Below are 27,977 nucleotides of genomic sequence, written 5' to 3' on the forward strand. Positions count from 1 at the left end.
TTCAATCTCTCTCTCTTTTGTGTGTGTGTGTGTGTGTGTGTGTGTGTGTGTGTGTGTGTAAAAATATATAGAAAAAAATCTCTCTCTCTCATTACAGGTCATTTTGAAATAGCACCATCCACTATCTTTTTCATTAAGATTCTCACAGTTTCTGATGATATATTTTTTTTAAACAAAAAGATCTTAAATTTGACCACTCTTTGTAGGGATGCAAACAGATCCTGGTTGGCAGATCTCCGGCCTAATAATTTAATAGAGAAAATTTAAAAATATTATCTTTATAATTTTGTATTGTTTTCACTTTGGTATTCTGTGAATTAAAGTGTATCACTTTTGTATTCTGTAATTTTATTTTTTTCTTTTTATTGTTTCAGTCACTATCTTTTTTTGTTAAACCAGTGGCAAAGTTAAAACTAAAGGATGTCAAAGTAAATATTCAATAAACTGTAGGTGGGTAACAGAAGTTTTTTTATATATAATTTAACGAAAAGCTAACGGAGGGACTGACGAAAAGAGAAAAATGAAACACATGTTACTAAATTGATATACTTTAAACCATATGGTACTAAAGTAAAAAAAGTGCGAAACCACGAAGGTATGGTATTTGAAGTTTACCCATAATTTAAAAATTGAGCCAAATCTGATGGTTCGATCGATCCGATCACGACTCAAGGGTCTATAAAGTAATCTAGTTTAATCTTTTAAACCGAATAAGTCAAAAAATTGCTTTGAACTGTTCGAACCGGTGATTCAATCATCGAACTGGTTAACATGTTCGGTGTAATTAAAACCTGCTGGATCATATAAATGAAGTCATATAAAAATCCAACTACTGGAAATCAACTTAAATGATTTGCACAGATTAGTTTTATAAAAAAATTAAAAATTTATATCTACTAAATTTGGTTTAAAAATTAATATTTTATAATTAAGTATGGTAGTAGAATAATAATAATATATATATTTTTCTATATAATAGAATTAAAATAATAATTAAATGCTTATGACACTATACTAATGTCGCTAGTTTAACTAGTGGTTATTGGTTAATCCACTGTTTGAATTAGTGATTCTTCGCCCAATAATATTTTCGAGTCGCTGTTTGACTTAATTTTTAAAACATTGCTCCCTCAACTATCAGCTCCAAATGGGACAACCAATGGGAACCAATAGACGGATTCGGAGAAGTAAACCTGAGTTGTTTTTTAACTCGAAATGGATTCGGGGTGCGAGATCGTGAGAAAATTGATCCGCTCGGAATTTGCACCGAATTTGCCTCGCTAAGCCTCGCCCCGAATTTTCTCCAATGAATAAATATTTAATTATAAATAACTTTTAGTTTTAAGAAATATTATTTGAGTTTTAAATGTTAGTTTTATGTAAAATAGATGAGACATAAGTAAGTAATAATTACTTTCATAATATTTCTATTATATTGAAAATTTATTTTTATTAAATAATAAAAAAATAATTATATTTGATTTAAATTTACATAAAAAATTCTGAGTGTTGGTTCGCGGGATGGATAGAGATAAAACTATATGGTTAGAAGGTAAAGTGTATCAAACTGCAAGATAACATACTGAAAATACATTAAAGCATAAGGAGACTTTAATCAAATACAAAACAAAAAATGGCTTCAAAAAATCAAAACAAAACAAAAATTTTGACTAAAGTAACTTAATTTCAAACAAGAAAAAGATGGGGATTTCCTATCAAAACGAAAAATAGTCCATGAGTCTCTATTCTGTCTCTTTTTTTTTTTTTTGCAATGTTATCTGTACATTCAAAAATAATATAAATTTGACACTTTATTTATTTACAAACCAATATTTTTTATTTTAAAATTTTAAAAAAGTGTCAAACTCTTCAATGCTTATTCGTGGCAATAACCTAAGGCCCCGTTTGGTTCGAGGGATAAGCGGAGATAACGAAAGTTATCCCTGCTATTCCGCCAAACTGGGTGAAATTTGGCCGGGATATTTTATCCCAGTCAAACCTTGATATTCCCGGTTATTCCGGAATAGCAAGGGATTTGCTATTCCACAATTTTGGTGGAATATCACTATTCCAATGCTTAATTTCAAACTTAATTAAAATTATAAATTGAATTAAAACTAAATTAAATAAATATAATATGTTATATATTATAATACATTATTTTTATTATAAAATTATTAATTGTACTATATTAATACATATTATTTATATTTAAATATTATAATAAATTTTTTAATAAATTATATTTAAATATTATAATAAATTTTTTAATAAATTATATTTAAATATTATAATAAATTCTTTTTATTAAATTTNAAAAAAATTATAAATTTATTATAATAAATTATTTTTATTAATTGTTGACACCCTTATTCATTACTTTTTATTTATAAAACCCATTATCTTTCTTATTCCATCTTACATAATCAAACGCTATTTTTTTATTCTCAGAAATAACCCAATTTTAATCCAAACGTAAAATTGATCTAATTCCCGCTTATACCTCAATTTATACCTATTCCTGAAATAGCCACTTTTTACTTATAATATATAACATATTATATTTATATAATTTAATTTTAATTCAATTTATAATTTTAATTAAGTTTGAAATTAAGCATTGGAATAGTACTATACCACCAAAATGGTGGAATAGTAAATTCCTTGCTATTCTGGGATAACTGGGAATAGCAAAGTTTGGCCGGGATAAAATATCCCGATAAAACATCATACCGTTTGGCGGACATTATCCCGTTTGGCGGAATAGCGGGGATAACTTTCGTTATCCCCGCTTAAAAAGTTAGATATAAAATTTGTACCTCACATTTTAGTGTGTAAGCAGTATTTCTCTTTCTCTCGCTCTCCCTCTTTCCCCTCAGATGCTTCTATTAGTTTTCACTAGTCTTGCTTGGCTCAATTCCTTTTAATGATGGTGATGGATGTATTGTTAGTATACGGACGAAATTTTAGTGGGGAGCTTTCAATGATACCGCATTGAGAAGATTTGGATCTGCTGTCATATATCAGTTTTATCTTTTAATTTTATTCAAAATTTAAAAATATCTTTTTGAATTTTAGGATAAAGACATAGCTAGTATTGGGGGAATAAATTTTATATTTTATAAAAATAAAATATATTTTTTTGGATACATATGACACCCAACTTCAGTTGTGGCAAATATGTAGCCAAAAATGTATGGAGTTTGAAATAACTCAACCCTACTTCTTTTTCTTTTTTTTTTCCCCTGGTACTCTTGCAATTTTTACAATTTTGTATTTAATATTTTTTATTAACTAGGTTATTTTTTAAAAAAAATATATGACTCTATCAGTTATCATCAGTAAATTTTTTAATTTATTGGCTAAATAATGATAAAAAATATTGAATTTCATAAACAATTGCTTATGAAATTGATAAAAATTTATAATTTACTTGCTAAAGATCACTCAACTACCCAAAAAAAATAAGGAAAAATTGAAGAGGTCTCAATCTAAAAAAGTAAAATTGAGGGAGCCAATTCAAAATAGCCTACACATGAGAGAATCTCCATACATTTTTATCAAAAATTTTATAAACTTTTATAAAAAATTTTATGATAAAATTTTACCCTCTATAAGTATAAAAATCTCAATTTTTGCCAACAGAATATTAATATTTGTCTTTGCAGACGTGTGATCAAAATTCCAACCAACTGTACTAAATAGTAATAATACTTACTTTTTTCAACATAAGTAACATTGTATAATGCCTCATCGTTAGAATTTTTATAATTTGGTTGAACAATAAAGTTTAATGTAAAAATTATTTAAAATTATTTAAATTAATATTTGGATATAAAAAGTGAAAAAAAAAATGGCCAATAGGTGGCTGGTGCTGAGATCCAATGGGTATATTTGGCGGCTCTCCTCGGTTCGTTATCTCCCAAAAAAAAAAAAAAAAAAAAAAACATTCTACTTAGGTTGGTGCACCTTCGTATAATACTCTACCAGCTTGTCGGNATTTTAAAAATAGCCCTATCAAAATTTAATTTGCAAAAATGGCCCTGCACCTGCCACGCAGGCGCCACGTCAGCGCCACGCGGGCTGGGCATGGGCCAGTGTATTAAGTTAAACACGGTGAACCATTCACCGTGTTCAAACACGGTGAATGGTTCACCGTGTTTAGTACGTATTTTTTTCTAGAAGAATAGGGAGTTAGGGATGTTAATGGGGTATGGATATCCAAAATATTATTCGAACCTAAACCCGAATAAATTATATATATACATAACTTATTTTTATTTATTTATACAATATATAAAATATCTAATAATTTTTATTTCTTAGATCTTCATCAATCCAATGGTATAGATTTTTAAAATTATTAGATATTTTATACCGTTGGATTGGATGAAGATCTAAGAAATAAAAATTATTGGATATTTTATATATTGTATAAATATGTAAAAATAAATTATGTATATAAAATAATTTATTCGGGTTTAGGTTCGAATAATATTTTGAATATCCATACCCCATTAACATCCCTAACTCCCTATTCCTTTACAAAAAATACGTACTAAACACGGTGAATCATTCACCGTGTCTAAACACGGTGAATGATTCACCGTGTTTAACTAAACTACCGCTCCCAGCCCCGCCCGCGTGGCGCTGACGTGGCGCTTGCGTGGCAGGAGTAGGGCTATTTTTGGAAATTAAATTTTGATAGGGCTACTTTTAAAATAAAAATTCTTTAGGGGGCTAAATGCAAAAAAAACCCTGAATAATCCAAAATTGAGAACTCAGTTTGTGAGGCATGGCCCAACACATGTAGTTCTTGTCACCAAAAATGAGATTGTGACAATTTTAGATACTGCCAAAGTGGTTTTTTTGTTTAATTATTTTTGGAGGAAAAAGAAAGGCTAAATCAAAATTATTGAGATAACTTAATTTCCTCAAAAAATTTAAGGTAGGGTAGATATAAGAATGAATCAAGGATTATGTTAGTATATATTAATAAATTGACGATGATAAACATGAGAGATCAATAAGAGATCCCTTGATTTTGCGGATATTCAAAAGTCGACTCTAAATGATAATAATTATATCTCATGTTTTTTATTACGAGAAAAATAATTAGTTTTCTCGCTGCTCATTTATTTTGAGAAACTGTTTTGTTTGTATACAAATTTTATAATTTCTTGTATTTAGTGTTTGAATCGTGCTATCTAAATTTACTATAACAAATTAAGGTTTGAAGATCAGATCCGGCTTCTGATAATTTCATATGTGATCTCTTTGGATAGCGTAGAGGAACATTATTTTATTGATCTATAATAATACAAATCCACATGGTACCACATAGTCAATTGGGTCAATTGGTGGGGTTGATTACCTAACTCACATTAGTAGTTGATAACTACTTTATTTATTTATTTATTTATTTATTATAATTATTTTTTTACCAAAAATGAACAACTCCCCTATTATGGGGATGAGACAACCATTAAACAAAACTTAACCAAAAAAAACCATCAACCATGCCACTTTTTTTTTTTTCTTTTTTATTGCACAAACAAATACAAAATAATATCTTTTTAATTTTTATTTTTATTGTAAAATAGAGTTTATTTTACATGGTACAATTGTTCCAACAAATTTTTTTTTTTTTATTTTTTTTTTGTGATGCGGCGCTCGAGAGATCCGAGGAAATATATTAAGACACATAGCCCACGTGATGTGATGGGCCGCATGATTGGCACTATGCGGTATATCCGCACGGGAATGACACAATATGCGTGAAATAATCTTTGTTACTTAATTCGTAAATTATTCGCGAATTATTCACGAATTATTGAAAGGCTGAATAAAAAACTCATAATTTTTATATTTAAATATATATTATTTTATATTTTATACCGAATTTATTTTTTAAGACGAATTTTTCAACGAATTTAAAAATTTATATATACACACATATATAGAGAGAAGTACCATAAATTTTTTCCAAAAATAAAAGAAAGAATCTTTGGTTTATTTTAATGCTGTTTTTGTTGATAAAAATTCTGAATAACGATCCATATTAGTGAACTTGATTTAGACTATTTAAACTATGTAAGTATCATATAATAGCATCTGTCTAGTAATTAAGTGGTCTTCAATTCACTTTATATTACACACTAAAAAATATTAATTAAATTTGAGTGATATATTAATTAAATTTGAGATCACTCAAGTATTAGACAAATAGAAAATTAGAAAATTTGAAACATGAGTATAGGATCCTCGGTGCCAATCATTAAAACAAAAATTCAAATTGTTAAAAGGATATATTCAATTCATTTAAAAGCTTAGGTCTCGTTTGGTTCGGATATAAGCAAAAATTGCCTATTTCGAAAATGGATATATAAGTTCAGATATAAGCAAAAATTAGATCATTTTTATATTTGGATTAAAATTAAATTTTTTTCAGAAATTAAAAAAAATAGCGGTTGAATAGATAAGATGGAATAAGAAGAATAATGGATAGTTATATATAAAAAATAATGATATTACCTCTCTTATTATATTTAAATTTAAATTTGTAAATTTATAATTTTAAAATAACTTTTAAATTTGAAATTAAAATTTAAAATTCAAAATATTAATTTTACATTTTAATTTAAAATTTAAACTTTTAAATTTAAAGATCAAATTTATTTTAAAAATTAAAATTAAATTTAAAATTTAAAATATAAACTTTAATTTTGAGATTACAAATTATAAATATAAAAATTAAAATTTTAATTTTTGGATTTTATTTTTAAAAATTAAAATAGGGTAGGAACAGTTGTTCCCACCCTTAACGGATTATCCGAAAATAATAATTTAATATTAATTAGATTAATTATATTTAATACTATAATTAAAATTAATTAGAGTTTATTAATCTTGTTCTCGGTTGTTCACGGATAAGGGGTGGAACAATAATTTTAGACTTATATCAATTTATTCGAGGTACTCGAGAATTACTATTCTCGAGTATGAAATAACATTTGGGTATAAAGGGAGAATAAGGAGTTATCCCCGTATCCCCAAACCAAACGGAATCTTAAAGCATAGAAGCTGTGTCACGAGTCTCGACTTGTGACTCGCCGAACTTGGCCTCCTGCTGTAGGATATGATACCAGCTCCTTTGAACAAAGATAAGTTCAAATAGTCTAAATTCTTAATGAGTGTAGATCGTTAATTCGGATTTTTTTTTTTTTTCTTCCCATTATCAAAGCGACCGAAATAAGTTGCCACCCGACCCGTTTAGATGGACGGCGGATCTCGCCCTCCCCCTTCTTGGCGTCCCGCATGCGCCACTCCCCGCTCACCACATGGCGCCGCAGAGGTGGCGGGACCCGACAATACACGGCGCCAGCGTGTACGGCGGAGATCATGTGCCCCCGCGGGGACCGCGCACGCCGCCGCGCTGGGGGGGGGGGGGGGCCGGTCCGACGTGGCGCACGTTGCGCGGTCCCCCGCGCCTCGAGATGCGGGTCGGGTCAACAGGTCAGCGCCGCAACAGTGGTGCGTGACGTGATCCGCAGGAACACTTTAGACCCGGTTCTAAAACCACGCCGATTGGTCCCCCTCGCAGTCACGTGACGACCACGTGTGGTGAATTGTGATGCTCCTGCGGCGCACGTGACATGCGCCGGGGAAGCGTAGATACGGGATATAATTGCGTGCACCTCGTGTATGAGTTTCATCTCATATACAAATGATACTACTTGATGCCTATGAATAGGTATATATATATATATATATATATATATATATATACACACCCATTAATAGTTAAATTATTTATGTAACTATTTATTGAATTATTATTATTATATTTTAATTTTAGAGCAATAGTCATCTAAAATTGAGTGTGGTGCACGGGGCATATGGATACGCCCGGTGCAGGGAATAATTCCTTGGTGGGGTCCACGGGTGGTGTGAGAGCACGTGCGAACGTGGCAGTTGGGGCAGGAGCAGTTATGTAGGTTTCGGTTAGGTTGTGTTGGTAGTTGGAGTTAATTATTTTTATTTTTATTTTTTACTTTTGTTACTTTTATTTTTACCCTTTCTTATTTCACCCTGTTTTCAGAGAATAATTACTCCTCCTGTGAGTATTAATTTTCGAGTTAGTCTCTAATTAAATTAATTTTAGATTAAAATAATTAATTAATTATCTTTGGATTAAATTTAGCAAAAAATTAATCTAATTGAGCATCATTTTTTTAGCCGATGTAAGATCGATCAAGCTTGATTTTAACAACGACAACTATATAATCTTTTGTAGTAAAGTATTGACTAAAATCGAGCCTAACTTGCTTTGGATTCTCTAAATAGATCCGTATCAGAACACAACATGTTATCTGAAATTTAGGCTCGAATTGCGTTCAGGTACAACGAATATTCATTATTCACTATTCGCAATAAATGTACGACCCTAAATTTGAATATAGGTACTAGGCATTTGGACACCAGTTATAAAATGTGGATTAAAAATGGGCGTGACAATTGGTTCAGATCCTCTAAATGAGGCCGTATCTCGACACACTATGTTGTTTGAAATTTAGGTCCGAATCGCATTCGGGCATAGCGAATATTCATTACACACTATTCGTAATAATTGACCGACCCCGAATTCAAATGTAGGTATTAGGCATTTGATCGCCAATGAAGGCTAACTTTTTTGTTCTTCGCGACTTTTGCGGCTCTTTTTGGTTTTATTAGGAAAAAAGAAAGAAAGAAATAAAGAAATGCAATTAATTAAATCATGTGTCTTGTTGATTAGGTGTTTTGCACTCTTGTCGATGTAGTGTCACCTCCGTGGGACCGTTCTTATCGATATGTAATGTGATGTTAATTAGTCAAATATTTAAATTACAAATCATGCCAATTTTCTAATGTATATTTAGGAAGAGATGCCTACGTAATTGTGATGTAATCGCAACGCAAGCAACTAGTGATCTTCTTAATTATTAATCTCCTTGCTAAAGTCAACTTTACTTTGATAGTACTTACACTACATAACTATACATGAACCTTTTCGCATCATATATATAATGCAAAATGCTTTATTTAGTTTATTGTAATTCTGATTATTATTGTATTTTATATGTTCTCTAACATCATCTGCGTTAGAGATGGTCAATAAAGAACTATGAAAGAGAGTTTGGAAAATATTTTGCATGTTTTCACAATTCAGAGGGTAAAGTAATAAAAGTGATATAATCGGCGCTGTTATACACAATTTAGAGTATTGGGCTCCATGACGATTTGTATTCAAGGCCCAAGAGTGAGTGGGCCAAAATACATTTCTTTTTTCCTTTTTTTTTTTGTCAAAAAAAGTAAGGTAAAATAAGACAACAAAATTAGGCGGATCGTATCAAAATTCTTAGTTTTCTTGATATATGCGCTTTGTTTAGATACATAATAAAAATTATATTAAAAAATCTTTTTTATTCAATAATTGAGAGATAAAGAAGTATGTTAGATACATGAAAAAGTTGGATCGAACCAAATTTAGTCGGAAAAAAAGATCAATCAACATCTGTTTAGGATGATGCGTACATGCATAAATATAACAAAATTAATGACGATGATTTTGTTTTTTTTTGTATTTTTTTCTAAATGTCTGTTTTAAACGTACAACAGTAATGCACAAATACTTTGAAACCACACGCTAAAATTAAAAGAATAAAAAACCCATGAAGGAACAAATAAGTTTCAACTAAACTCATGCATTTGTCTATTTCAAAGCCCCAACAATGATGAGTCTCCTTGTCCCCCAACCCCAAAACACATGCATGAAATCAAGGAGAAAGGGAGCTCTTAATATATAGAAGAATATGTTGTCTTTTATAAGCTTTATTTATATTTATTTTTCTTTTTCTTTCTCTCCCCTATCATTAGAGGTGAAGAGCACCGAATATTACGATACTTAAATATTTGGATGTCAATCACAGAATGATGTGTCAAATTTGAGTATTCAAGGTATTTTGGTAATCCCAAATTGAAATATGACTATATATGGAGAAAAACAATCATGTAATATTACTGATAACTGTTTTGTAGATCATCGTTTGATTACTCTGTCACTTATTATTAAAGAAACCATTCTTGTAGAGATGGCAATTTTATATCATTTTCAATAATACGGCATCCGAATGATCATCACAGTTATACATGCATGATATAAACTCTTTGAACCTCCTAGAAACTAAATATAGCTTTTCAACATCACTTGCCTTCCTATTAATTAAGTAGTATTAAAATTAATAATTTAACTGCTCATATATATATAGAATAATTTGAAAAGAGCTTTTTTTGCATTTAGACCCCTAGCAAATTTTTATTTTAAAAATAGCCCTGTTAAAATTTAATTTGCAAAAATGGTTCTGGGTCTGCCACGCAGGCGCCACGTCAGCGCCACGCTGGCAGGGCCGGACCTGTGTGTTAAGTTGAACACGGTGAACCATTCACCGTGTTCAAACACGGTGAATGGTTCACCGTGTTCAAACACGGTGAATGGTTCACCGTGTTTAGTACGTATTTTTTATACATTGAAAAGTGGAATAAGGAATAAGGATGTCAATAGGTATGGATATCCGAAATATTATCCGAATTCAAACCCGAATAAATTATATATATATATNCGCTGGGTTGGATGAAGATATAAGAAATAAAAATTATTAAATATTTTATATATTGTATAAATAAACAAAAATAAATTACGTATATATATATATATAATTTATTCGGGTTTGGATTCAGATATTATTTCGGATATCCATACCTATTGACATCCCTACTCCTTATTCCACTTTTCAATATACAAAAAATACGTACTAAACACGGTGAACCATTCACCGTGTTTAGACAGGTGAATGATTCACCGTATTCAACTTAATACCCTGGCCCAGCCCTGTCCGCATGGCGCTGACGTGACGCCTGCGTGGCAAGAACAGGGCCATTTTTGTAATTTTAATTTTAATAGGGCTATTTTTAAAATAAAAATTGCTCAGGGGCTATTTGCAAAAAAAGCCCATTTTAAAACTATTTAATTCACCAGACACTTCTCATGTATCAAATACACAAGCTTCTCAAGTAATTTATAGAAACACTAGTGTAGTTAACCACGCGATGCAACGGACAGGTATTATCAAAATATTAGAGTTTTAATCCAATTCAATCCTCCTTAAACAGAAACTATCAAATAATCTCAAAAAATACTGTAAAATAGGTTAAAAATAGATAACAAAGAAAAAAATAAGAGAGAGAGAAAAAAAAGATAGAGGAACTCTCACTTGGGTGTGTAAGCATAGAGGGTAAGGTTTGCTATTGTTTTCGCCGCCACCTCAATCTCTACTGCCATTGCCTATGCTTTCTTTCGCAGCCGCAGCCACCGCCGCCGCTTTGGTCTCTATTGCCATCACATTCACCGCCTCCACCACCACTATGATCTGGAATATCTAAAAAACTCTACACAAAAAAAGAGGAGATAGTGGGTTGGGGAGGAGAAAAAAAGGAGGCTGGGAGGAGGTGAAGCGGCGGACGTTGAGAAGATAAGAAGATACTAAAGTTAGGAGTTAAAAAAAAAAAAAAAATAGATCCCATGTCTCATGCTAATTAAATGAGAATAGGAGAAGACATCAAAATTAGAAGTTCAAAAAAAAAGAAGAAAAAAGTAAATGAATGCCACACCTTTTACCAAATGAAGGAGGTTATAATTTACTATAGAAAATGAGTAGGTTTTTATTTTCATAACATGCATAGGAGAGAAGGGGGCTTTCGTGTGAGTTTGTATGGTTTACGATTATATTAGGGTTAGGGTAGGTGGACGTATTAATTAAATGTTATATGTGAAGGGAAGACGAAAGGTTCAGTTTTTTGTGTGGATTTCTAAGTTTATGATTTAGATAGGGTCAAATTGGGTGGATACGTTAATTAGACGTTATGTATGTAGGGAAGGCGAAGGGTTGGTTTCATAAGGTGAAAGCCAAGTGAAGAAAACACAACCACGTCGTATTTTTTTATTTTGGGGATTAATATATAAAACACAATCACGTGGCATTTTTTTATTTTGGGGATTAATGTATAGGTATAGATAACTAATAAGAAATGCATATAAATAGAAAATATTAATGTATAAGTATAGATAACTAAAAAGAAATTCATGCATATAAACAGTAAATATTAAAGAGGTGATTCCCAAAGCATGTACTATATATATATAGTCCTCAAAACAAAGAAAAAGCTAAAAAAGAAAAAGAGCCCACAAACAATTCATAAATGCCTTCATATAACCTATGAGTCTTTTTCCAAAGGAGAGTACAATTCTATATAATAGAAGATAGAATTGAAACATAAGAAAATTGTGAAAATTAATTATTATAATGCTTTTGCGTGACGAGGAAAGAGTAGTTTTATTTAGATACATAAACATTTCATATGACATATTTTGTTAACATATTTAAAAAGTTCCGTGATAAAGAATACAATAAAATGTTTAGTAAAACCCTAATACTATACTTAATCTTCATATCACAATTTTCTCGGAATAAGATCGATTGCATTGTATCCAGGTAAAATACACTAAACTATTAAATCATAAGTGCGATTTTTAAAAAAATAAAATTAAATATCTAATTTAAAATCACATAATTTTTTTTTGTAAAATATAAATTATTACTGTATAACTTATGTAGCCCAAAAATCTAAGTGATGTAAACAATTTTTTTTTAAAAAAAATACCAATACAAAAATGCTCTATTTTTTAAGCTTTTATTCATAATATATGTATATTTTTTAAAAAAGGAGAGCCATATCAATTCTGAGGAGGATAGCTAAACGGGGCCAAACAGTGAGGATCCACCGTCCGATCCGGTCCTCTCGTACCAACGGCAATCGGCTAGGCCACGTGTCACGATCTCCTTCTCCAGCTCCCCTCTATAAATACCTCTCTCCGTACCCTTAGATCGCCCCTTCCTCCTCCTTTTCCACCATTGCTCCTCGTTCGAGCGCCATTTGAGAGAGAGAGAGAGAGAGAGAGAGAGAGAGATCCAAAGAGGAAGCTTCTGTAGGGTTTCCTCTTCTTCGATTCGATCGCTAGGGTTTCGTCTTCTTCGATCGCCGCCGCCTCGGATTCGCTTGGTGCAGGTCGGGAACGCCCTCGGATCGCCGCCGCCGCCCCGTGATCGCGCCCGCGTTCCCGCCTTGCACCAACTGAATCGGAGCCGGAAACGCGATTCCTCCGCCGCCGCCGCGGATCTCTGGCTCGTTTGGAGCTCAGATCCGAATCGGAGAGGTTTCTCTCGCGTTCCTGATCACTTAAATCTCCCTTCTTCAGTGATCTGATCATAAAAAATGCTTTTTTTTCGAGTTTCGATGCTCGATCTGTTGCGTATGGTATAGATCTGATTAGCAGTATCAAAGCTATTGAATCCCTGGATCTAGTCAGTATAAATTCCCCCTTTTTGATGACTTTTACCTATTTTTAAACTTAGATACTGAAAAATAGCTCGTTGTAGCGATAATATCCGCAGTAGACAAAGTTGACGATAGCTTAAATCACACATGAGTCATTTTTATTTAGGTTTATTGTGCAGATTATAACATGTTGACCTTTCCCCCGTGTTTTGTTTAAATTGATGCATACCAATAATAAAAAATAAAAAAAAAATTGATGCTCTTTAGTAATTTGAAAAGTTTGGGATGTTACTGGGAGATTGTTGTGTTTGGTTGTTTTCGGCTTTTTCTTAAAGTTATCATCAAAAACTTCACAAGCCTTCTATTGACTGTTTCTTTAGATATGCCTGAATATACAACTTATAGATCCTTGGATGTTGGAATAAGTTATCCTATGATATCCTATTTAGTTTGAGAATTTTATATTGTGATTGGAAGTTGAGAGTATGGTCAAATGTCTAGAATGGAATAATATATTCGACTTTCAGGTTATTTTCTCGGAATAGGATAAATTATCTCGTACAAGAAATATACTATCTTATTAAATCGTGAATATTAAGGCCTTTCAAGGAGCAGAAATCAAACTCCCTACTTCCGATCGCACAGGAAAATCTTCACCCTGAATAAGTTGTCATTAGATATCTTATTCCGACATCCAAATAGGGTCATAGGGTCGCACAAGTAGGTGGATACGTCTCCTATTTTGGGAGTATGAATCATCTTTCTCATGGCCAACTTCGTCGCGATTATGAGGGCTGTGTATCTGCATCATTGCTATTTTAGCTACGTTATGGAATAGTTGTATTGAAGAAGTCAATGGTTTGACTTTTCATTGTCGTATTCAGTGATCTGTTTGTGCATCTTATCTACATCTTTAGTATTTTAACTTAGTATTACAATAATTGTTTTGAAGAAATCAATGGTTTAACCCTTTATTGTCGTATTCATTGATCTATTGTACAAGTCGTAAAAACCATTAACTAGATCTGCCATCAACTTGTGATCAAGAATCCAAAAAATGTACTTTCATTATTGTACTCAAAATTTTAATTATAATAAGCACTATGATTTCTGCAAAATGTTCCTCTTTCTTCTTCTAACTTGCTCTTTTGTTGAGCTGCTATGGTTATGCTTCTAGCTTGGTTAGCTTAAACCTATTGAGTGTTCATGCATTGTCTTCTCTAACCTGATACAAGTTGTTTGATTGAAGTTGCCTCATTTTGGCTGTTTTCTTCATAACCGTGATAGTAGCTTTTTTCTCCTCCATCTAAGATTTCGTTCTCTTGAGCTTGTTGCGGCATTATAAATCCTGTTTGTGCTATTAAGATTGCCAAAATCACTGGATCTATCCCTTGGATGCTTGAGCTGATCGTAACTTAATATAGCAGATTCTACTCTAAACCTTGTATTAATTGTGCATGAAATTGCTTTTAGTTGATGTCTAATTGACTATTTCCATATGATTAACACCTCAATAAAGGTAACTTCCATAGTTAGCACAGTACTGTATTTGAATTCCTTATGAACTGTTCAAATCATGTGGTTAACAGCTCAATTTATGGATAACTTCCATAGTTGGCTGAGTACTGTATTGGAATGTCACTCAAATTATTTTGTTTTTAGGGTTTTTTATGCAAATCATAACATTTTTAACTGCGCATTTATGAAGTAAGCAGATGTTTCTTTTTATTCAAGGGCAGAAAAAAAAAAAGGAAGATATTTGATTGCTAATAAAATGTGTTTTTTGTCGTAATGGTGTGGTGGTTTTACTAACCATCATTTCCTTCTGTTCTAAAATTTGTCCTCCATTGCTAATATGTATCATGCTGTGATAATAACCGACTGCTTGTGCTGTGCACCAGACTCCATGCATTTATGCATATCTATTATTTTTTTCCCCATACTTTTGGTTATATGTCTTAATTTTATAAAACGATCACTATGGGAGTTACCGTTTTGTTTTAAATTTACTCTCAAAACCATTGATGAGATGATAGGATTTGAGGCCATTTAAAATTGGGTGCTTGATGTACTACTGGCGCTTGGCTTGTTGTTCTTAGTCAACAAAAGCGAGGTTCTTGAACTATACAGAAAACTAACACTAGAAAAGTTGGTTTAAAATATTATGCCCTTCTATCATAATGTAACTTGCAAAATATGGAATGCTTGGCAGACCATGTGTTTGGTCTTTCCAGCATTTGCTTGAAATATTCTTTGGAATCATCATAAGCGTGCTGCTAACTGCTGCTTTATTTCTCTTGCTTGGTAAATTCTCTACTCTTTTGAGTGTTCGTGTGTTATTAATTGAAGGTACCAGTGATATAAATGGTTTAGTTGTGTTATTAATTGAAGGTACGAGTGATATAAATGGTTTAGTTGTGTTATTATTTGAAGGTACTAGTGATATAAATCGTTTAGTTGGGTCCAGTTGTCCAAATCCCTTAACTGTAAATCGCTGGATAATGCTTGAACCCTGCAGTCAAGTTTTACAACTCCAAAGCCTAATCTTTTGTGGTGCTGTAATCATGTCTTGTATGATTTTCAGAATCGGATTTATTGGTCTGCTTGGCTCATATTTTTGACATTTCAGTTTCCATTTCTCAGATCTGCTGCAGTTTTCTTGCTTTTTTTTTTCTCTCTTTTTTTTTGTGCCCTGTTGCCTTATGCTGCTTGGAATGTCCAAATTTGCACTTTGCATATGCACAACTATGTTTCTAAACTATAAGATTCATAAGATGTCATATATCTAATGGAATTAGAGAGGGGAGGAGAATGAAAAGTCGATTGGAAAATGGAGCAAATTTGGAATTTGATAGTCGGTGAATTCACAGCCACAGGCAAATCAAAAAGTTTTAAGTGTGCACACGCCCTGTATGCAAAGAGATTTTGATTGTACACCATTCACAAAGCTTGGCAAGTAGTTATTGTCGTTGCTTCCTATCTGTGCATCTTTCTTTTTCCTGTACTGATACCTTGTGGGCGCCTGCTTCCTGGGAGCGAAGCCTTTCTGAAGCATGAAATTCACACAAGAAAACGTCAGATCTCGAGAATAACTTTTGTTTTCATATGATGATCATTTTACATGGTAAGATCTTCTTTCACGTACCATAAATAATCTTCAAGTTCTTTATGCCATCNGTCAAAATACATCATCTGTTATTTTTAAAATATTATTTTGCACCTGATATCAATTTTAAAAAGTGTGAAATTTAAAGTTAGTAAGATGATTAGTTTTAAAAATTTGAACTGTATATTAACTCAAATTTACTCTTTAAAATTTTTATTAAATATTTATAGTTTATTAAATATAATATTTAGGTTTTTTTATTTTTTGCTATTAAATTATATATATACTTGTCAATATTAGCATTCAATGTTAACAAAAGAATTAATAAATTTTTAATTCTATGTAAATATCTTACAAACATGGCAGAAAAAAAATTTTGATTGCCAAAATTCTTAGTAGTAAAGTGTTTCTCATGTGGCATTTATGTAAAAAATCCATCTTCTACAATAAAGTAAAAATATGTAAAATTCCTTTCATCTATAGGCCATTTTGCACGACCCTTTTAATTTTACCTGATGAACGAAAGAATCAAAATTAACGATTAAAAATAAAAATATTATAAAAAGTGATAATATAGCACTAAAATTTTCAATCAGAGATATTGATCTTGTTGTGAATAGCACATAAGATCTACTATATATATAACTGATCATCCCTAGCGCAAGTGGCAAAGGGCTTGGTGGTTGGTATCCGAGGTCCGAAGTTCGAATCCTAGTTGATTCACATTTCTAGCTAAGTTTATTTCTAAATGAAATAAACGAAGTAGGTAACGCGCTACCTATCTCTCAAAAAAAAAAAAAAATTTAAAATTTTTTTACTGACCGTATCTAGTGCAAGTGGCAAAAGACTTGGTGGTTGGTTTACGAGGTTTCAGATTCGAAACTTAGTTGCTTCATATTCTCAGTTAACTTTATTTCTAAAATGAAATAAACAAAACTGATAATTAACATAATACCTTTCTCTTAAAAAAAAAAACACTTCAAGTTTTTCGTGGGGTAAGCCTGACCTTATGAATGACAATATGAGAACAATATCGTGACTCTGTACATTTTATCCTTTTTTTAAAAAAAATTTTATGTAAGATTCTGGGTTGCATATGATTCACGCATTTTCTGATGGAAAGAATTTAAGAAAAAGAGAAATTGAGACATCTAATTTCTTCACAATTTCTCTTCTCTCTCATCCTAACCATCCATCAAAATTGATGAATAGTTAGAAAATTAGGAACATAATAAGTGCTGTGCTTTTAATAGCACAGTGTGTGTGTGTATATATATATAGAATTATGTTAGAATACTATTAATAGGAAAATACTTTTTTTGCTATCAAGTTTTTAACCCTTGGATGAAAAATTGTAGGGTTAGGATGATATTAGTCGGTTAAAGTTGAGTGGTTCCGCTAGGGTTGAGTGGTCCCCAATGGGTTATAGTATTTAATCCAATAGTTACAAATAATGAAAATAGTTGATCCAAAAGCNGATATGCTTGTGCGGCTTCGAATTGACTTTATTTAGTAGATACTGAGATTTCTTGTATATAAATAAATATCTTTTGCTGTGGTCCGATGCATGGTTTCTACATTTGACACTGGAGATGGCCATATTCCGTTGTGCTTAGATAGATCATGGGATTGTCCCTCAAGATTTGTGCTTGATAATCAAATAGAAATTTGAGGTACATGTCGTTTTCTTTTTTCATTTTGTCTGCATAGATAAGATTTAACTTTGAAGCCCTTATGATTATATCTTGTACATCTTATATAACACGCCCTTTGCCTTTTTATTATTGCAAGCCTCAGGCATGCATGAAAAGCAGTCGGATGAGTAAAATATTGTCTCATATGAAAAGCGCTTCAAATGGCTCTTCTCAGTGACTGCTGATGAGGGACTGGCTCAGCCTTATTGTCAATTCAACAATGATAGTATAAATGAGCTCTTCACAGGGCTTTTATTTCTACCAGGAGGATGTTATGATGCAAACAATCTTCACTTCCGACACAAATGGAAGAAATGTATGGCTTGTTCCTCTACTTCTCCGTACTTAACACTTAACACTTAAAGTTCTTACTGACCGTCTCTAGAGCAAGTGGCAAAAAACTTGATAGTTGGTACCCGAGGTCCGAAGTTCGAATCTTAGTTGATTCACATTTCTAGCTAAGTTTATTTCTAAATGAAATAAACGAAGTAGGTAGCGTACTACCTATCTCTCAAAAAAAAAAAAAACATTTAAAATTTCTTTACTGACCGTCTCTAGCGCAAGTGGTAAAAAACTTGGTGGTTGGTATTCGAGATTTTAGATTCGAAACTTAGTTGCTTCATATTTTCAGTTAACTTTATTTCTAAAATGAAGTAAAACAAAACTGATAATTAACATACTACCTTTCTCTTAAAAAAAAAAAACACTTAAAGTTTTTTGTGGGGTAAGCCTGACCTTATTAATGACAATATGAGAATAATATCGTGACTCTGTACATTTTATCCTTTTTTTAAAAAAATTCTTATGTAAGATTCTGGGTTGCATATGATTCACGCATTTTCTGATGGAAAGAATTTAAAAAAAAGAAAAATTGAGACATTCAATTTCTCCTCAATTTTTTTTCTCTTTCATCCAAACCATCCATCAAAATTGATGAATAGTTAGAAAATTAGGAACATCATAAGTTCTGTGCTCTTAGTAGTACAGTGTATATATACAGAGAGTGAGGCTACTATGCTATCGGAAGTACGGAGCCTTTCGTGTTTCCAGCTCGTTTTCGATGTTACGACTTTCGAATCGTCGATCGGCTCCGTTAAACTTGATCTAGAGTATTTGAAGTACCTAAAAAATAAATTTTATGATTTTACGATATCATTTGCCTAGTGAACGAAGCGGCTCAAAATCAACGGCTGAAAATAAAAATCTTACAAAATGTAATAATATGACATTAAAATTTTAAATCAAAGATATTGATCTTGTTTTATATAGTATAAAGAATTTTCTATCAAAATTTCACGTGATTTAGATATTTCTACACCGTTAAACTTGCAAACGGCTTCATACGGTATTGAAATTTGTTGATTTTGAGCACATTCGATCATAGGCAAATGATATGATGAGAGAGAAGAGATGGAGCAGAGAGTGAAGAGGGAGAGAGAGGGTCCGGCTACTATCCTATTAGTGAGGATTGGAGACTTTGTTGCTATCAAGTCGATTTGAGATGTATCGAACTTTCAAATGTAATCGGCCACCGTTGAAGTTGAGCTACACATATAGTTTAAACCAAGGTTTTTGTAATATTTAAAAATCGGGGATTTTCATTCAAGTTTCAAGAGTTACAAAATATGAGACGGCATAAATGAAATAACCTTTCTTATAAATATGAGGTTAGACTTTCTCAGATTCGTAATCGAGAGTTTATCAAACATAGTCTAATAGTATAAAGATTTTGGTCTTATCAAAATTACAAGCAATTGGTTTTGCTCCCGGTTTAAACACAAGGGCTCATATAGGCCCTGGTAGAAATTGTCGATTTTCCAGACACTTTGATCACCATGTTAAACCAATTATCAAAATTTATGAAGTTTTAGTTTTTTAGATCAACATTCAACGCTCTCGATCATCGACTTGGAATTCGTCATCAAGAACAGATTGACTCGACAAGTGCTCCTTTCACTATTAATAGGATAGTGCTATTAGCCTATATTATATTATGATATATATATATATGATAATAGGCTTGGGTATTATATTTATGAGTATAGGCCCCTTGTTACTCATAAAATTTTTAACTTTGATTGTGGAATGTATGGTTAAGTATGGATGCTGATCGTCACTTAGATATGATAGTGGTCCTGAGGGTTGCAGTGGATAGTTGGTTGATAGTATGAATCTACGGTGAATGATCAATGTTAATAATCTAAAACCGAAAAATTTAATGAGTATAAAATAGCAATATCATAAAAGTATATAGCAGTCGGGACGTCTCTCTTCTATTTATTATATATATAAAGTTGAGCTATAATGCTTCAAAAGGCTCAAGGGGTCCTGCTTGTTTAAGTTTTTAACCATTGGATGGGAGAGCATGTTAGGATTGAGATGCATGTTGTAGTATGGTGGTAGGATGGGAAATAATGTTTGATCCAAGGGGTATTAGTATTAAGGAAGGTAGATCAAGGGCTAAAATTTAGAAGCACTAAGGGATTGGTGCTTTTAAACAGTAATTAGGTATATTATATATATTATTATATAATAGTATATAGTATATATATATAGGAGATGAAGAGAGAGATAGAGAGGAGATGAGAGAGAGAGAGAGTCCGGTACTATGTTTAATTAGCATTGTGAGACTTGGTTGCCTACCAAATTTCTCTGCTGTTAGATCTACCTATTTATCATTTTCACGTTTGAATCAATATTATTCAACTCACCCCACTCAACCTTGGGGGGCCCACATCATCCCAACGCACATCTCTTAATCCTATGGCCACAAAACTTGGTAGCACCAATGACTTGTGGTTATTAATAGTATATTAGCCTAGTATATAATTACTATATATATATGATTAATTAATTTGACTTAGTGTCTTATGAAATTTCGTTGACCGTTGAAGTCAGTCTCTCTTTAGTTGATAATGATCCATTGTACCCTGCCCACCGTGAGACACCTGAACGTAGCTTGTACCTGCGGTATTGCGGCTGTTTATAGTTTATACACACTGTAAAAATATATATGTACATTAACGTCTCACAAGTCACATGCGAGTCAAAAGAAAGAGTTCGGCAAACCTGCTACCTACGTACATACGTAGATCACATGTCTCCCTAGTCACATGTCTCCCTAGTCCCTAGTCCCTACTCGTTTATCACACGTGAGAGCTCGCTTCTTTTTCTTTTTCTTATTAAATATATGGGGATTTTGTTATTACTATACACATGAGGATTTGAATGCAACTCCTAGCTATATTTTATCTAAAAAAATATATTTAAAACAGCGTGCACACTTTATTCCAAGCTTTTATTTCAATATATATACTAGTAAAATGTACGTGCAAATGCCCGTAATAATTATTAGAAAAGGTTATAATTTTTTTAAATTATTTTTTAATTTTAGGCCATATTTTATATGATTGCCAAATATGTATCTAAAAAATTTAAAATAATAAATCACGCTATTAAGAAAGATATGCTTTAAATGATAAATAGTTAACAATAATCTCTAATGCAAAAATTACTTTTGAAATTAAATAGAAAAATTTATATTTTACGATTTTCACATCTCTAATCTGTTATAGAGAACTCACGTATTCATTACTGTTTTTATTTCTATTTTTATTCTTATATTTAAAATTTTTCGTACGGAAAGAGAAAAATAGGCACTAATTTTTCCGCCAAAAAATGGGTCTGTCGACAGACCCAAATTTGAATATACGTGCTTTTATATATAGTATAGATATATATATATAGAATTGAGTTTCTATGTTTTTAAAAGTATCAAGTTATTAGTGCTTGTAAGTTTTCGGCTCTTGGATTGAACGATGTGCGGTTAAAATGATGTGAGCCCCCTAAAGTTGAGTAGGTGGTTGGTTGAATAATATAATCTAACGGGTAAAAATGATCAAAGGTAGAGATCTACCGGTAAAAAATTTACAAACACCAAGTGCTTAGTACTTATACAAGCACCATGCATAGTCGGACTCTATATATATATATATATATATATATATCATTTTATATTATTTTTTATCAGATTGATTTTATGATTAATACAGTGTTACAATAGTTCTAAGCTCCTGCCATATATTATGTGAAAGTTGTAAGTTTGATCTATGTAAGCATGGGGATCACTTGGTGTTTATGTCAAAAATCAACCATATTTTGATCATTCCAAAATAAGTAATTAATGTATTATGTCAAAAACAAACCATCTTATACTTTCTTCTACATAAAGAGATAAAAAGTGATTTTTTATTAAAATAACAAACCAATGCCCTAAACGAGCATATATAAATACACGTACCAATCCCCGTCAAAGTTCACTGCTGTATTAACAATTAATTTTCCCCATGTTTTTATAAAAACAGTAGTAGTTGTACTTTTAATAATGCATATATAGCACGTAAGTTAAAAACCATTCGTTTAAATGCACTATACTATATATACACGTGATATTATACTATATATACACGTGATATATATATATATATATATAGAGAGAGAGAGAGAGAGAGAGAGAGAGAGAGAGAGAGAGAGAATGTGCTACCGTGTGAAACCACACGGCCTACGGAAGGAGCCATTTTATTATTATTATTTTTTTAATGCGCATACAACACGTTGACCTAGATAGACGTTTGACATTTCCAATCCCGCACTACGTACACGTTTTCCTATAAATAAACCATCCCATGCATTTGCCTCATCCATCTCACTCTCACACCAAACTACGTACTCACTACATTCTCCACATATACTAGGTCTCTTTTTCTCTAGCTAGATATCTCTTCCTTTCTCTCTTCTATGGCGCAGTTCTCTCTCACATTCACTGCCCGCCGGAGCGAAGCCGTGCTTGTCGCGCCGGCAAAGTCGACCCCTTACGAGCTCAAGCCGCTCTCCGACATCGACGACCAACACGGCCTGCGCTTCTACCGCTCCGGCATACTCTTCTTCCGCAACAACCCTGCCCAATCCGGTCGCGACCCGGCCGCCGTCATAAAGCGGTCCCTCGCGGAGGCCCTAGTCTACTACTACCCCCTCGCGGGCCAGCTTTGTGCTGGCCCCAGTGATAAGCTTATTGTTGAGTGCACCGGCGATGGTGCCGTCTTCGTGGAGGCCGACGCCGACGTCCGGCTCGATGACTTTGGCGGCGCGCTGAGCCCACCGATCCCGTGTAGCGACCAACTACTCTGCGAGCCTGAGAGCACCTCTAGCGATGTCATCGGCCGGCCCTTGGTCTACATTCAGGTTACGTCAAGCAAGTAGTCATGCATATTTGCTATAAAAACTTAAACTATCAGAAAATGATATTTTTTAATATCGATCTCCATATATAATAAATATTACAGGTGACACGGCTCGCGTGCGGAGGGTTTGTCTTCTGCATCCAGATATGCCACTGCATGGCTGACGCAGCAGGGCTGGTGCAGTTCATGATGGCGATGGGCGAGCTGGCGCAAGGGACCACCGCGCCCGCGGTGCCACCGGTGTGGGCCCGGGAGATACTAAACGCCCGGTCCCCGCCGCGCGTCACGCATCCACACCCGGAGTACGAGCAGGTCCCTGACCCCACCAAGGACCGCATCTCCCCCGCCGATGTTCTGGCCCAACGGCCGTTCTTCTTCGGCGAGAAGGAGATATTGGCATTGCGTTGCCAGGCGCCCGCGCACCTGCGAGCGACCTGCTCTCGATTCGACATGATCGCCGCCTATGTCTGGCGGTGCCGCACGATCGCGTTGGGCTACGATTCAGAAGACGAAGTCCGAATACAATTCGTAGTGAACGCGAGGGGGAAGAGGAACAATGCGCTGGGCCGAGCCCCGATGCTCCCCCTGGGGTTCTACGGTAACGCTTTCGCGTTCACGGTGGCATCTTCGACCGCAGGGGAGCTGTGTCGGAAGCCATTCAGCTATGCGCTTGAGCTGGTGGCGGCCGCAAAGGCGCGATCGGCAGCGGTCGACCACTTGCAGTCGGTGGCCGACCTCATGGTGCTGAAAGGGCGGCCACGGTTCGCGACGGCGCGAACTTACTTGGTTTCCGACCTGACGAAATCAGGGTTGGAGGAACTCGACTTTGGGTGGGGGAAGGGGATATACGGCGGCCCTGCGACCGCGATGTTGGCGACATTCCACATCCCAGTGCGGAGCGCGGGAGGGGAGAGGGGGATACTGGTGCCGGTGCGGCTTCCGGAGTTCGCCATGGAGAGGTTTGTGGTGGAGATGAAGAGGGGGCTAGTGATGAAGGAGGAGGAGGAGAGCCGTGGCTATGGAGGCCAACAATATGCTACGGTTGGGTCTACGTGCATGGCCATGTCCAAATTGTAGGCTTAGTTATTTTGGATTCGCACGCACGTACTTGCATGCATGAGGCAATGTACTGCATGCAGAACTTAGACTCGAACTCGGGACTCGGGCTCACTTGGGTCTATTCGTAGTGTGTTTACAACCAATTTTTACCTATTTTTGTGCCGCTTGGTTTAGTTGAATCAAAATATNGTATATATACACTGTGCCCCTTAAGGGGGACACCAAAACCCTAATTACTGCACCGTATTGCGTCTCTTGATACACACTGCAACGTGTTTTATAAATACCGCTATATTTATTAACAAGTTAATTAACGTACCAGTATATATATGAAATTTTGGTGGCGTTGCTTCGATCTATCCTTTATCTATATATATGACTCACTTGTACTGTACCCCTTATCTGGAATACACCAACGCTAAGTACGTACGTAGTACACCGTGTTGCCCCTGTTTATACACGCTAGATAGCTACAAATATTTTCTATACCTCTACGTACATTTATTTGTGAATTAAAGTACGTACCAGTGGATCGATCTGATCTCTTTTATCTGTGTGACTCGCGTGTACTGTGTCCCTCGCGTGGAACAACAATTAGTCTTATTACTACAACGTACTGCGCCTGCTTATACACACTGTAAAAATAAAATACGTACGTCAATGTCCCACACGCACGTTGAAACAACGAGTTGACCAACAAGCTACATGCATAGATCGCGTCTCCCAACTGTTTTTTTGACTTTTCCGAACTACGTTTTGCTATAAATTAATCAACCATTGCATGCATTTGCCTCTTACAATATCTCACTCTCACACCAAACTACTTGTTTACTAGTTACTACTACGTCTGAACGTTAGCTCCTTTTCTCTCTAGCAAGATATATATCTCTTTCTCTCTCTTCTATATATGGCGCAGTGCTCTCTCACATTCAACGCTCGTCGGAGCGAAGCCGTGCTCGTGGCGCCGGAAAAGCCAACGCCTTACAAGCTCAAGCCACTCTCCGACATCGACGATCAACGCGGCCTGCGCTTCTACCGCTCCGGCGTCCTCTTCTACCGCAAGAACCCTGCCCAATCCGGTTGCGACCCGGCCGCAGTCATAAAGCAGTCCCTCGCCGAGGCCCTCGTCTACTACTACCCCCTCGCGGGCCGCCTTCGTGCTGGCCCCGATGATAAGCTTATTGTCGAGTGCACCGGCGAGGGCGCCGTCTTCGTGGAGGCCGAGGCCGACGTCCGGCTCGAGGACTTTGATGGTGAGCTGAGCCCGCCAATCCCGTGTAACGACCAACTACTCTGCGAGCCCGAGAGCGCCTCTAGTAGTGTCATCGGCCGGCCCTTGGTCTACATTCAAGTTACACACGTCATGCAGCCAATCATGCATTTTTACTATAAAAGTTTAAGCTGTTAAAAAATAATGTTTTTAATATCTATGTTTATAATATTTAATATTACAGGTGACACGGCTCGTATGCGGAGGGTTCATCCTCGGCGTCCAGTTGTGCCATTGTATGGCAGACGCCGTGGGGCTGATGCAGTTCGTGATGGCGATGTTCGAGATGGCGGCGGGGGCCGCTGAGCCCACCATACCGCCCGTGTGGGCCCGAGAGATACTAAATGCCCGGTCCCCGCCGTGCGTCACGCACCCGCACCCGGAGTATGAGGAGGTTCCCGACCCCACCAAGGACCGCATCTCTCCCGCCGACGTTCTGGCCCACCGGCCTTTCTTCTTCGGCGAGAAGGAGATGTCGGCATTGCGTCGCCAGGTGCCCGCGCACCTGCGCGGGACCTGCTCTCGCTTAGACATGATCGCCGCCTATGTCTGGCGTTGCCGCACGATCGCGTTGGGCTACGATCCAGAAGACGAAGTCGGAGCACAGTTCGTAGTGAACGCAAGGGGGAAGAGGAACAATGCGCAGGGCCGATCCCCGGTGCTCCCTCGCGGATTCTACGGTTACGCTTTCGTGTTCACGGTGGCATCGTCGACCGCGGGGGAGCTGTGCCGGATGCCGTTCAGCTACGCACTTGAGCTGGTGGCGGCCGCGAAGGCGCGGTCGGCAGCTGACGACCACTTGCAGTCGGTGGCCGACCTCATGGTGCTGAAAGGGCGGCCGCGGTTCGCGACGGCGCGAACTTACTTGGTTTCCGACCTGACGAAAATGGGGTTGGACGAACTCGACTTCGGGTGGGGGACGGTGGTATACGCCGGTCCCGCGACCGCGATGTTGGCCACGTTCCACTTACCAGCGCGGAGCGCCGAAGGGGAAAGGGGGATACTGGTGCCGGTGTGGCTTCCGGAGTTTGCGATAGAGAGATTCGTGGCGGAGATGGAGAGGGGGATATTGATGATGGAGGGTGAGAGCCATGGCTTTGGAGGCCGACAATATACCACGGTTGGGTCCACGTGCATGGCCATGTCCAAAATGTAGGGTTAATTATTGTGGATTCGCACGTACTTATATACTTGCATGCATAAGCCAGACTCGGGTTCGAGCTCAGGGCTCAGGCTCGGGCTCGGGCTTGGGCTCACTTGGGTCTATTAATTTGTGGTGTGTTTGCAACCATTATTACCTATTTAATTTAGTGTCGTACTTGGTTTTAGTTGAACGGCAATATCTTATGTAATTAACGAGTGTTATTTGTTAAAAAAAAAACCTTTACTTTAATTTGTCAATATAAATAATCACGTTGAAATTTGGAGAGGGGACTAGCTAGCTAGCTAGCTAGTAATTTTCCCTCAAATATTGTGCTTCATATTTGAAATTTGAGTTACATGTCGTTTTTTTTATTATAAATATTGTTTGCTTCTTTTTTTTTTATTTATTTTGTTAGTAACTATAACATTTTATTATCTGTAATAGTAACTTGATAAATATATATATATATATTATATATTATATATATATATATATATTATATATTATATATATATATATATATATATATATATATATATATATATACGACTATATCTGCATGCCTTGCCCGTTTATGACTGCAAAACTATACTGCATATATAATATATGAAAAGCCTAGGATGATCGAGTAGAATGCGATCTGTATGAAAGCACTAAGATGAGTAGAGAATGCTCTGATTTATACCGGTTACAAGACAGGCTGAGACTTACCAGCGCCAGGAGGAACGGTATTAGAGACTGTTATGATTTGATATGAACTAGATCATGAGCACTGCTCAGGGGACCAGGACAGAATCAACATCCGCCGCGACTGCCACCTAATGCTCATGTGGGAGCTAACAGTGGCTGCTGCACTGGTATACTTGTCCTCGCCGACGGATATATGCAGCAGCTGCTGCTGCTGCTATACTACAACTGCTCAGGACACATTAGCTGCAGAGTCAGCGTATAATTCAGGCAAGTAGGAGGCCGGCTCGGCAAGCCTTGCAAATTTTTCGAAGATTTAACGCGTAGAGTTCAATGGATAGAACGC

At 35.3% G+C, this 27,977-nt stretch overlaps 2 protein-coding genes and 2 long non-coding RNA genes across 4 annotated transcripts; all 4 read left to right on the top strand.

The window, feature by feature from the left end:
• On the top strand, nt 13,005–16,408 carry LOC109728560. The gene is made up of 2 exons (XR_002220996.1): nt 13,005–13,309; nt 16,230–16,408. It is a non-coding gene; the product is annotated as an uncharacterized LOC109728560 (long non-coding RNA).
• Nucleotides 18,018–18,492, top strand: LOC109728561. The gene is made up of 2 exons (XR_002220997.1): nt 18,018–18,210; nt 18,335–18,492. It is a non-coding gene; the product is annotated as an uncharacterized LOC109728561 (long non-coding RNA).
• On the top strand, nt 23,029–24,548 carry LOC109728478 (benzyl alcohol O-benzoyltransferase-like). Its single transcript, XM_020258888.1, has 2 exons — nt 23,029–23,472; nt 23,574–24,548. Exons 1-2 carry the CDS (start codon nt 23,029–23,031, stop codon nt 24,546–24,548), a joined length of 1,419 nt encoding a protein of 472 aa, XP_020114477.1.
• Nucleotides 25,438–26,956, top strand: LOC109728479 (benzyl alcohol O-benzoyltransferase-like). The gene is made up of 2 exons (XM_020258889.1): nt 25,438–25,881; nt 25,985–26,956. The coding sequence occupies exons 1-2, from the start codon at nt 25,438–25,440 to the stop codon at nt 26,954–26,956; spliced, it is 1,416 nt and encodes a 471-aa protein (XP_020114478.1).

The sequence above is a fragment of the Ananas comosus genome, linkage group 24, assembly GCF_001540865.1.
Source record: "Ananas comosus cultivar F153 linkage group 24, ASM154086v1, whole genome shotgun sequence".
NCBI classification, from domain to species: Eukaryota; Viridiplantae; Streptophyta; class Magnoliopsida; order Poales; family Bromeliaceae; genus Ananas; species Ananas comosus.